The 12,547-nt window shown below is 46.4% G+C and overlaps 1 protein-coding gene across 1 annotated transcript in view; it reads right to left on the reverse strand.

Moving 5' to 3' along the window:
- Positions 1-332: 332 nt before the first annotated feature.
- PKD2 (polycystin 2, transient receptor potential cation channel) overlaps positions 333-12,547 on the reverse strand; it is a 60,494-nt gene continuing 48,279 nt past the window's right edge. Inside the window, 3 exon segments of the mRNA XM_040418095.1 lie at positions 333-1,401; positions 2,975-3,122; positions 7,613-7,776. Coding sequence (XP_040274029.1) covers positions 1,162-1,401; positions 2,975-3,122; positions 7,613-7,776 — 552 coding nt within the window. The 3' untranslated portion in view covers positions 333-1,161.

Consider the following 12,547-nt stretch of genomic DNA (forward strand, 5'->3'; position numbering starts at 1 on the left):
TATAGAGCTGACGACATGGGTTGCTAGATGGCCGCTAGCACATCCGCAATACCCAGTCCCCATAGCTCTGTGTGCTTTTATGGTGTCAAAAAAACGATTTGATACATATGTAAATTAACCTGAGATGAGTCAGAGCTTGAAAATATGACTCTTCTCTGGTCACACAAGATATGACTCTTATGTTAATTTGCATATGTATCAAATCGTTTTTTTTTTTACACAATAAAAGCACACAGAGCTATAGGGACTGGGTATTGCGGATGTGCTAGCGGCAATCTAGCAACCCATGTCCTCAGCTCTATACCCAAAATCCCGGTGACAGGTTCCCTTAAGTGGTTTACTCAGTGCAATGAAATCATTGGTGTGCAAGGTGAGAACATAAGCTGCACATTTACATAAGCACTGTATCATTTCTGTATTCATCTAGATGGGAAGCATGAGGTTGAATCGCACATCACCATTTTACATTGGGCCTTTTATTTGTGGTGATCGAGATCATCTACTGTGCTGAAGACCCGGTGACTATTGTGCGTTTGGTTGTACCACTTTAGTAAGATACTGATCAGGTCTGGCTTAGGGTGCCCATGTGCCTTCAATAGCTGTAGTCTGTAGGTTGTTCAGCCCACAACTATCTCTCCTGACTGTATGTGCTTTCAGTGGGGAGAGAGGAGAAAGCTACTGCCATACACCTGTGGTGGCAGCTTATCTCCTAGGAGGACAAAAGGATCGGGAATAGAAATTCAACCTGCCCGTTTCCTCTCATCTGAATTCATCCGTTTGGGCAGAACTGAAAGCTCCCCACACACAGTCAGCTGATTCTGACAAAAATAGTGGGTTCAGCTGGAAATAGTCCAATGTGTAAAGGGGCCTTAGGCTAGGGCTACACGGTGACACCAGTTGCACGACAGCTGTCGCGACCAGGATCACTGGGCATCAGTGATCCTATAGAAATCAATGGGATGGCCGCGGCTGAATGGGATGGCCATGGCAGTCACAAGAAATCCCATTTCTATGGGATCACCGCTGCTCAGCGATCCTGGCGGCGACCAGTGTCGCCCTAGCCTTAAGGCAAACTGCAGTTCTCTATCTGTTGGCCTGAAACTGAGAAGCCATAATTCAGTACCTCTAACCTACACACCCAGCTGTGCATCAGATGTTATTCTAGACCTGGCTATTTGAAACACTGGTGGCCACTCCTCCGCCATCAATGCCCTCTGTAGACTGTGAGGAGGGAGGGCGTGAGCTCCTGGGGCGTGCCTGGCCATTGGTTTCACTAGGAGTCCCCAAACGGTGGCTCATTTGGGACGCAGTGTCATCGGATTCCCATCTCTCCAATTCTTCTCTCACCAGGCGCTCCATTTGTTCTCTATGCATTTCAGTATCTCGGCCAAGCCTTTCATCCTAGATGGTAAAGAAACAGGAACATTGGGATCAATTCATGTAGCATCTTATATGTAAGAATTTAGCACAGATTCTGAGCCAAAAATCATTCAGGTGTCCCTAGAGAATTGGCCTCATTTTGTTTTCAAAGGGAGGCCGCGGTTTATTGCCATGACCGCGCCAAGAATGGACATGTCCGTTCTTGGCAAAAATCAGCAACTGCAAGAACAGCAGTGCGGCCTCCCATTACAGGGCATCTGTCAGTAGATGTACCTATGAAACTGACCTGTTACATGTGTACTTGGGCAGCTGACGACATCTGTGTTGGTCCCATGTTCATATGTGTCCACATTGAGAAAAATTATCTATTAATATATGCAAATGCACCTCTAAGAGCAACGGGGGCGTTGCCATTACACCTAAATGCTATGCTCTCTTTGCAACTGCTGCCCCCCCCCCCCCTTCCCTTTGATTGACGGGCCAGGGGTGATCAAATTTACACTGCCTGGCCATGTCAATTAAAGTGGAGGGCGCAGCAGTTGCAGAGAGAGCATAGCGTCTAGGTGTAACGGCAATGTAGTCACCAAATCAGGTTACTACTTCTCTTTTCCTTTTAGGTGACTTTTATAACTCTGAAATATATTCGCTGAAATAATGAGTTAAAAGTAGAGCCATAAGGACGTCTCCCTGCTGATTTCTCCCCACGCAGCTTGGCTTGATTGACAGGTCTTACTTTTTTTTGCATATATGGGTAGACCTATCATGCAAAGCTAGCAGGTGGCCGCCTAGATTACTCTTCTCTCCATTTCAGACTTGTTTTTAAGCCATGTTTTCTCTGAAATGCTGCAGTGTGTCAGAATAAAACATAGCTCTCTGTAAGGCCTCCTGGACACGATCGTATCCGTTTTGTGGTCTGCAAGTTGCGGATCCACAAAATAAGGATGAGGTTGGTGAGCCCCATTTTAGAAATGCTTATTTCTGTCTGCAAAAAAGACAAGAATAGGACATGATGCATAGTTTGCAGCATTTTTTGTGGCCCCATAGGAATGAACAGATCTACATTCAATCCACAAAAAATGTGGACTGAAAATACGATTGTGTGAATGAGGCCTAATGAGGGAGCTTTTTGAGATTTTATGCTGCCTGTGACTCTGCAGCATGAAGCTCCAGATAGCTTGCCTTTAAAAAAAAATAATCAAGGTTGGAATAAAGGTGTAGGAAGGGTCTCGTGTCATTGTTAGAGGGTTGAGAGTATCAGGTAACATTAATATTAGTATTACCATTAACAATATTAATAGTAGAAGCCTAGTTAGGGGCCAGGGCTATCACTCCTATCCCCCACCAGGGATCCAAGTCATGAAACTAACACTACCTGTAACTTAATTTCATAGACACAGACGAAAAAAAAAAAAAAAAAGACCAATTAAAAAAAAAAAAAAAATCTAAATTTGTGGACAGTTGAATACAGAACATGACAAGGTAAACACAATATCACCAAAATGAAGTGGTATTGCTGCTAGGTACATAACATACCCTGATTTTGATAAATCCTCCCAGTATGTATTACTTACACAAAATAGGATGAAATGCATACCTCTGTGACTCCATCCAGAAGTCTTGCCAGGACCTCTCTGCGTTTCATTTTGGCTCTTTCCATGGCTTCCAGCTTAACAATCACTGCGTCAATTTTGGACACAATACTTCCAATAGAGTGTTCCATCCGATCAACTCTCCTAACCAGACTAAAAGGAAAGCATTACACCGTCTACTATACATCATGTGCAGTCAGGGCCTACATCACAGGCATTAGGTGCAACAATGAGACCTGCAAAGGTAAAGATGTCCAACACTAAATAATCAGCATTGCTTAGAGGACATCTCAGGGGGTCTGTTCGTGGATGAGGCTTAATTTGTGAACTGGGAATCATAAAACATAACGTTTACTAAGTAATTTAAAATATAAAAATACCACTGGGTGAGAGACAACAAAATTCATATACCTCCACTATTTCAAATCACAATAAGTGAAAAATATGGGTGGATCTTACCACGTCTTGTGAGTTCCACAACCAATGGAGGGAGGTCCTGGCAGTTGGTGATACCTGGGACCAGCGTGACCCCCACAGCGTGACCCCCACATCATGGGAAGTGTCCCATGTCAGCTTGTGTCTCACCTCAAACAGTGGTGATTTGGGTGAACCAAAATCACCACTGTTTGAGGTGAGACACAAGCTGACATGGGACACTTCCCATGATGTGGCATGGATAAGATTTACCCACTATCCAGAGTGAAAGCACGAGGCTAAAACGACCTTAATCTTTCACTATCCCTGAATACTTTTGTGAAGTCCCCTGATGATGTCTGAAAAGCAAGACTGAAACATGGCATGTAGGGCTCTGTAATTAGGGTTAAGTATAGTACTAGACCCATACTGAGGGATAGGTTCGGTATGGGGTTGCCCCTGTCGGGGGGGGGGGGCTCCATGTGTGTTAGGCAGGCAATAAGAACAGCCCCTAGCCCTTATATAGGCAGGAAAGCCATAATAAGGTTCACTAGGAGATTTATAACTGCCACCTGACACAAGCACCTTGGTCACGCTGGTCCCAGGTATCACCAACTGCCAGGACGTCCCTCCATTGGTTGTGGAACTCACAAGACGTGGTAAGATCCACCCATTTTTTTCACTTAGGCCTCTTTCACACTTGAGTTGTCCAGATCCGTCGTGCACTCCATTTGCCGGAAGTGCCCGCCGGATCCGTAACACTGCAAGTGAACTGAAAGCATTTGAGGACGGATCAGTCTTCAAAATGCGTTCAGTGTTACTATGGCACCCAGGACGCTATTAAAGTCCTGGCTGCCATAGTAGTAGTGGGGAGCAGTATACTTACCATCCGTGCGGCTCCCGGGGCGCTCCAGAATGACGTCAGAGCGCCCCATGCGCATGGATGACGTGATCCATGCGATCACGTCATCCATGCGCGTGGGGCGCCCTGACGTCACTCTGAAGCGCCCCGGGAGCCGCACGGACGGTAAGTATACTGCTCCCCCGCTCCCCACTACACTTTACCATGGCAAACAGGACTTTAGCGTCCTGGCAGCCATGGTAACCATTCAGCTTTAGCTTAAGGCCGGATCCGGATTAATGCCTTTCAATGGGCATTAATTCCGGATCCGGCGTTGCGGCAAGTGTTCAGGATTTTTGACCGGAGCAAAAAGCGCAGCATGCTGCGGTATTTTCTCCGGCCAAAAAACGTTCCGGTCCTGAACTGAAGACATCCTGATGCATCCTGAACGGATTTCTCTCCATTCAGAATGCATTAGGATAATCCTGATCAGGATTCTTCCGGCATAGAGCCCCGACGACGGAACTCTATGCCGGAACAGAACAACGCAAGTGTGAAAGAGCCCCAATTGTGATTTGAAATAGTGGAGGTATATGAATTTTGTTGTCTCTCACCCAGTGGTATTTTTATATTTTAAATGACTTAGTAAACGTTATGTTTTATGATTCCCAGTTCACAAATTAATTCTGCTTTAATTTGGGTGTGATTATATACCACTACACATTCATCATAGTGTGGTGGTATAATTAATATTATTGCACCTTTGTACAAAGCAACAATTCCCATCAATGATCACGCTAGCTTTTAAAGTGTTAAAGGGAACCTGTCACCGGGATTTTGTGTATAGAGCGGAGGACATGGGTTGCTAGATGACCGCTAGCACATCCGCAATACCCAGTCCCCATAGCTCTGTGTGCTTTTATTGTATATAAAAAACGATTTAATACATATGCAAATTGACCTGAGATGAGTCCTGTAAGTGACTCATCTCAGGGACAGGACTCATCCCAGGTTAATTTGCATATGTATAAAATAGTTTTTTTTACACAATAAAAGCACACAGAGCTATGAGGGCGGGATATTGCGGATGTGCTAGCGGCCATCTAGCAACCCATGTCCTCAGCTCTATACACAAAATCCCGGTGACAGGTTCCCTTTAAACGGTAACTGTCATTTCATTTTTTCATAGATGAATAGTACAGGCAAATATAAGAAACTTTGTAATACAGTTGCAAGAAAGAGTACCGTATGTGAACCCTTTGGAATGATATGGATTTCTGCACAAATTGGTCATAAAATGTGATCTGATCTTCATCTAAGTTACAACAATAGCCAATCACAGTCTGCTTAAGCTAATAACACACAAATAATTAAATGTTACAATGTTTTTATTGAACATTAAACATTCACAGTGCAGGTGGAAAAAGTATGTGAACCCCTAGACTAATGACATCTCCAAGAGCCAATTGGAGTGAGGTGTCAGCCAACTGGAGTCCAATCAATGAGATGAGATTGGAGGTGTTGGTTAAAGCTGTCCTGCCCTATAAAAAACACACACCAGTTCTGGGTTTGCTTTTCACAAGAACCATTGCCTGATGTGAATGATGCCTCGCACAAAAGAGCTCTCAGAAGACCTACGATTAAGAATTGTTGACTTGCATAAAGCTGGAAAGGGTTATAAAAGTATCTCCAAAAGCCTTGCTGTTCATCAGTCCACAGTAAGACAAATTGTCTATAAATGGAGAAAGTTCAGCACTGCTGCTACTCTCCCTAGGAGTGGCCATCCTGTAAAGATGACTGCAAGAGCACAGCGCAGACTGCTCAATGAGGTGAAGAAGAATCCTAGAGTGTCAGCTAAAGACTTACAAGAGTCTCTGGCATATGCTAACATCCCTGTTAGCGAATCTACGATACGTAAAACACTAAACAAGAATGGATTTCATGGGAGGATACCACAGAGGAAGCCACTGCTGTCCAAAATAAAATTGCTGCACGTTTACAGTTTGCACAAGAGCACCTGGATGTTCCACAGCAGTACTGGCAAAATATTCTGTGGAAGAAACACACAACACTATGTGTGGAGAAAAAGAGGCACAGCACACCAACATCAAAACCTCATCCCAACTGTGGAGTATGGTGGTGGGGGCATCATGGTTTGGGGCTGCTTTGCTGCGTCAGGGCCTGGACGGATTGCTATCATCGAAGGAAAAATGAATTCCCAAGTTTATCAAGACATTTTGCAGGAGAACTTAAGGCCATCTGTCCACCAGCTAAGGCTCAACAGAAGATGGGTGTTGCAACAGGACAACGACCCAAAGAATACAAGTAAATCAACAACAGAATGGCTTAAACAGAAGAAAATACGCCTTCTGGAGTGGCCCAGTCAGAGTCCTGACCTCAACCCGATTGAAATGTTGTGGCATGACCTGAAGAAAGCAATTCACACCAGACATCCCAAGAATATTGCTGAACTGAAACAGTTCTGTAAAGAGGAATGGTCAAGAATTACTCCTGACCGTTGTGCACGTCTGATCTGCAACTACAGGAAACGTTTGGATGAAGTTATTGCTGTCAAAGGAAGTTCAACCAGTTATTAAATCCAAGGGTTCACATACTTTTTCCACCTGCACTGTGAATGTTTACATGGTGTGTTCAATCAAAACATGGTAACATTTAATTCTTTGTGTGTTATTAGTTTAAGCAGACTGTCATTGTCTATTGTTGTGACTTAGATGAAGATCAGATCACATTTTATGACCAATTTATGCAGAAATCCATATTATTCCAAAGGGTTCACATACTTTTTCTTGCAACTGTATATCTTATCAAAGATAGTTTCCTCTCTTTTCCTTCACTGCTCAAATTAGTCTTCAGTGAAGATGGGCTGCCTGCTCACTGAAGGATCAGATTGTATAGAAATCTATGAAGAGTGTAAAAGGGAGGAGAAGCAGGGAGGACCTGCTGGAGACAGGCAGAGGCACACAAATAGAGAGAGATTGCTGTTTACCAGGTACTCACTACTGCTAGGTTTACATCTAAACTGCTCAGTACTGCCGGGTAATGTACTCCATTACTGCTGCTGCTGCTTCTGAGTGTGTGCTATATAGAGTTAGGAACAAGTCCATGTTTCTTCATGCATAGTGTCTGGCCAGACATGATCCCAGCTAGTCTCCACCCATCAGCTCAGAAAAAAAATTATAATTAGACACATCGCAAAGGGAAGAACTGCTAAAGTGCAAAATTCAAGTCATATAATTGACCAGAAAGTGTTATTTCTCATGTACTTACAGATGAAAGGTTATTCTGAAAAATGACCTGAACAACAGTTATACTTTAAACTTTTTTTAAATAGAGAAAATGATCACCCAAATAGGTAAGGTGCACTCACACTTGGAATTCTTCATAAGAGACCCCACTTGAGCTGCTACCCCTCCTGCGAGAACTGTGTCCACTGTCCTCATCATCATCCTCTTCCGAGTCATCCAGACTGCGTGGGAAGCTACGACTGCTCATGGGACGAGGCAGAGAGCCCCGGTCCAGCTCCAGGTCCTCCTTGTAGGAAACAAACAAGCAGCTACTGATGGCTGATCATAGAAAATAAAGCAGACCTATCACTGAAGCTTTATTCTGCGGTTTTCCCATTAAAAATATTTGACAGTTTTGAAAACCAGCACCTGGATCTAAATAATTTTGTATAGCCAACGAGTTATTTTAATAAAATGTATCTGTGTAGCACCGCCTGCTGTTTTTTTATTTTATTATTTCTTTGACCTGCTCACTGAGATGGCCGCACATGCTCAGTTTCATCCTTCAACTGGCTCCTGAGCTGGGATAGGGAGAGCATGGACATGCCCCCTTAGCTGCAGCAGAAAGGACACATCCCTCAACTGCCAGGCTGAAGATAAGCTAGCAGAGCAATTGGAGCAGTGAATGGGGAGATCTCTGGACCTATGTGCAGTACAGGGCTGGTTCTAGCTACAGATTGTCATGTACTGATGTTTGCTTTTAATTTTTTTTATATTAATCATGGGAAAAACACTTTAAAAGGGGTTGTTTGGGTTCAGACATAACATCTTCACTCATTTACCATTTCTTGCTCCGATGCTCCCCTTGCCCTGCGCAATGCGTTTTTTCATTACTACCGGTGATGTATCGGGCTTCCCATGGGTATGCTAGGTGGAGACTTCAGCCTAGCAGTGAGCCAGATGCCATTACCGGCACAAATGAGTGGTCTTTAGCGCTGCCCTAGGCTGTTTTACATTAGTGCTGGTGTGGTGACGTCACTGGGATCACAGCTAGGCAGAAGCCTCTGCCTAGCATACTGAGAAAAGGCCGGGTACGTCACCAGCAGTAAACAAACAATCCTTGTCCTAGAAATGCTCCACTCGGACACTGTAAATGAATGAAGGGGAACTTATATCCAGGTTCAGCTCTAAACCCGAACACCTTTAAGGGTCCATTCACACGTCTGCAATTTCGTTCCGCAATTTGCGGAACGGAATTGCGGACCCATTCATTCCTATGGGGCAGCGCGATGTGCTGCCCGGACACGGAAGTGCGGATCCGCACTTCCGTTCCGCCAAAAAAATAGAACATGTCCGCAATTGCTGGCAAGAATAGGACAAGAACAGGTATATTCTATTAGTACCGGCAATGTGCGGTCCGCAAAATGCGGAACGCACATTGCCGCTTTCCGTGTTTTGCGGACGTGTGAATGAAGCCTTAGGGCTTTGCTGCTTTCTATTATAGTGTCTATATTTCAGTTTGCAACATAGTGTAAATGCAGCTATAACAAACAAGTACTGAGCTGCAATATATTTCTGACCAGCTACAGTATTTAAAAGCCATCTGCCACCTATTATGTGAAAATGGCTATTACAAGTACTTTTTGATCATTGAACAAATGCATATGAAACAAAGCTCTACTGCAATGGAGACTCGTGTCACATTTTCATTTCAACATTTTGGTAAGAGTCTTGCAAACTGCAGCAGAAAGGACACGCCACCTGCGAAAAGACACCCTGGAGGTACCAGCCAGAAATAAATCAAGCAGAGCAATTGGAGCAATGAATGGGGAGATCTCTGGATCCATGTGAGGTACAGGGCTGGTTCTGGCTTTGTTAGAAAGGGGTTGTCATGTACTATATGGAGTCTGATTGTCATTAATCACAGGATAACCCCTTTAATGGAATATGTCTGCTCTGCAATACCCTCAAACTACATGAGGCAGTATATAGTGTAAAGAAAACAGATTGTGATTATGTTATTTGTATCTCCATACACTTCTGGAACCATCTCCATTATAGGTGAGTGTTTGGGAGTCATACAGGTATATACAGTATGCCAGGAGGCATATACACCTTTTAGGCCTCATGCACGCAAGGATATTTGGGATCTGTATTACAGGAATCATTAATATTGTAGGGAAATGCTTTTCAATGTGGCCATGCATACCCTCCATCACAATACAGTGGTTTGCACACAAAGTATTGCAGCTTTTAGAGGAAACCTTGCAGAATGAAACAAGCACGTACAGAATTATGTGAGCTGCAATAAGGCACTGCTTTAATTAGCACACCATGGAAATGTACAACTGTGTACAACAAGGTAACATGAATAGCTAAGGTAGGGCCTACACAATAAGGCTTCATGCACACGGCCGTTGTTTTGGTCCGCATCCGAGCCGCAGTTTTTGCAGCTTGGATGCGGACCCATTCACTTCAATGGGGCCGCAAAAGATGCGGACAGCACTCCGTGTGCCGTCCGCATCCGTTGCTCCGTTCCAGGGGCCGCTTGGGTATAGCTCATCTCCATAGGAGGCGTGACACTAAGTGAAAGACTGTTAAGCCCCTCCTCCAGCAGCTATACCCTCAGCCTGGAGCGAGCGACTACCAGTTATGTGCCCAAGTAGTTAAAACAAAGGCAAGGATCAACCAAATTAACACCAACAAGTCAAAACTCCCGTCAGGGCAACCAAAACAATGGGTGGGTGCTGTGTCCCCCAAGGAAGAGCGAGAAAGAGATTTTACTGGTAAGTTATACAAAAATCTCGTTTTCTCGCCCAATTCCTTGGGGGACACAGGAAACCTTGGGACGTTCAAAAGCAGTCCACAAATAGGGAGGGACCACAACCCAAGATGAATTAAAAGCACCATAGGCATTAAGGCACCGCCGCCTGCAAGACCAGGCGGCCCAAAGCAGCATCCGCCGATGCATAAGTGTTCACCTTGTAGAACTTGGTGAAAGTGTGCAAAGAAGACCAGGTGGCCGCCTTACACAATTGTTCAGCCGAAGCTCGATTTCGCTGAGCCCAGGAAGCCCCGACCGCTCTGGTAGAATGAGCGGTAACACCAAAGGGCGGTTCCCTGCCCTTAGCACGGTAAGCCTCAGCAATAGCCATCTTGATGAAGCGGGCAATAACCACTTTAGATGCCGCCAGCCCCCTGCGCGGACCCTCCGGAACCACAAATAGAGAATCCGAGCGCCGAAAGGGTCTAGTTACATCCAAGTAGATCCTCAGAGCCCTAACAACATCCAGACGGTGAAGATCCCGTTCCCGAGGATGAGACGGGGACGGGCACAGAGAAGGAAGGACAATATCTTCATTCAGGTGAAAAGCGGACACCACCTTCGGAAGGAAATCCGGAACCGGGCAGAGAACGACCTTGTCCTGGTGAAAAACCAAGAGGGGTTCTACGCAAGAAAGTGCCGCCAATTCAGACACACGCCGAAGAGACGTGATGGCAACGAGGAAAAAAACTTTGCAAGACAACAAGCGAAGGGAAACCCTGCGCAAAGGCTCGAAAGGAGAAGATTGGAGAGCCGTCAGCACAACATTAAGACCCCAAGATGGAACGGGAGCGCGATACGGGGGAGCATAGTGAGCAACCCCCTGAAGAAAAGTCTTAACTGGACCGAGCGGAGCCAGAGGTCGCTGAAAAAGGATCGAAAGCGCTGAGATCTGACCCTTTAGGGTACTGATACCTAAACCCAAGTCCAGACCAGACTGCAAGAAGGATAAAATCGTGGGGAGAGAAAACCGAAGGGGATGAACATCTAAGGTCTCGCAGAAATTCAAATAGGCCCGCCAGGTTCGGTAATAAATCCTGGACGAAGCCGGTTTACGCGCACGAATCATGGTACGGACCACGTCAGCAGAAAACCCCCGCCGCGTTAGGACCGCGGTTTCAATAGCCACGCCGCTAAACGTAGCGACCCTAAATGCTGGTGGAAGATCGGCCCTTGAGAGAGGAGGTCTTCTCTTAGAGGCAGAGGCAAGGGGGCGTCTGCCAGGAGCAACATAAGGTCGGCGTACCAAGGACGACGAGGCCAATCCGGGGCTATTAGGATCGCAGGCGTGCCCTCCGCCGCGATCTTCCGAAGGACTCGTGGAAGAAGAGGCAGGGGCGGAAAAACGTAGAGGAGAGAGAACTCCGTCCAGGGAAGGACGAGCGCGTCCGCGCCGTAAGCGTCCGGGTCCTTGGTTCTGGCCATGAAGGTGGGAAGCTTGTGGTTAAATCTGGAGGCCATGAGATCCACGTCCGGACGACCCCAACGGAGGCAAAGAGACTCGAAGACGTCGGGGTGCAGAGACCACTCGCCCGGGTCGATCGTCGTCCGGCTGAGGAAATCCGCTGCCCAATTGTCCACTCCCGGGATGTAAATGGCCGAAATGGCTGGAACATGAATTTCCGCCCAGCGAATTTCCTCATCGCTGCCGTGCTGCGAGTGCCCCCCTGATGATTTATGTATGCCACAGCCGTGGCATTGTCCGATTGGACACGAACAGGGTGACCCTGAAGCAGCGAAGTCCAATGCCGGAGTGAAAGGAGAACCGCCCTCAGCTCCAGAACGTTGATCGGCAGTTTGGACTCCGATGGAGACCAAGTGCCTTGTACGGACCGAGGAGAAAACACCCCCCCCCAACCCCGCAGACTGGCATCGGTGGTAATCACCAACCAAGTTATCGGCAGGAAGGACTTCCCTTGGAGAGGGGTCCGTAACCACCAGAGGAGAGAGGAGCGAACCTGGGGGGGGGAAGGGGAAAGTGCTGATCCAGACTTTCCTGGGACTTGTCCCATGCGGACAGAATGGCAGTCTGAAAGGTGCGGGAGTGATACTGCGCGTAGGGGATTGCTTCGAAACAGGACACCATCTGTCCCAAGACCCGCATGCTGAACCGGAAGGAAGGACGGCGGTGGGTCAGAAGGCTCCGAACCGACCGATGAAGGAGCTGGCGCTTCTCTGACGGAAGCCGAACCTCCGCTGCATCTGTATCCAGCAGCATCCCCAGAAAGATCAGTTGCCTGGATGGAACAAGAGC

The sequence above is a fragment of the Bufo bufo genome, chromosome 2, assembly GCF_905171765.1.
Source record: "Bufo bufo chromosome 2, aBufBuf1.1, whole genome shotgun sequence".
NCBI lineage: Eukaryota > Metazoa > Chordata > Amphibia > Anura > Bufonidae > Bufo > Bufo bufo.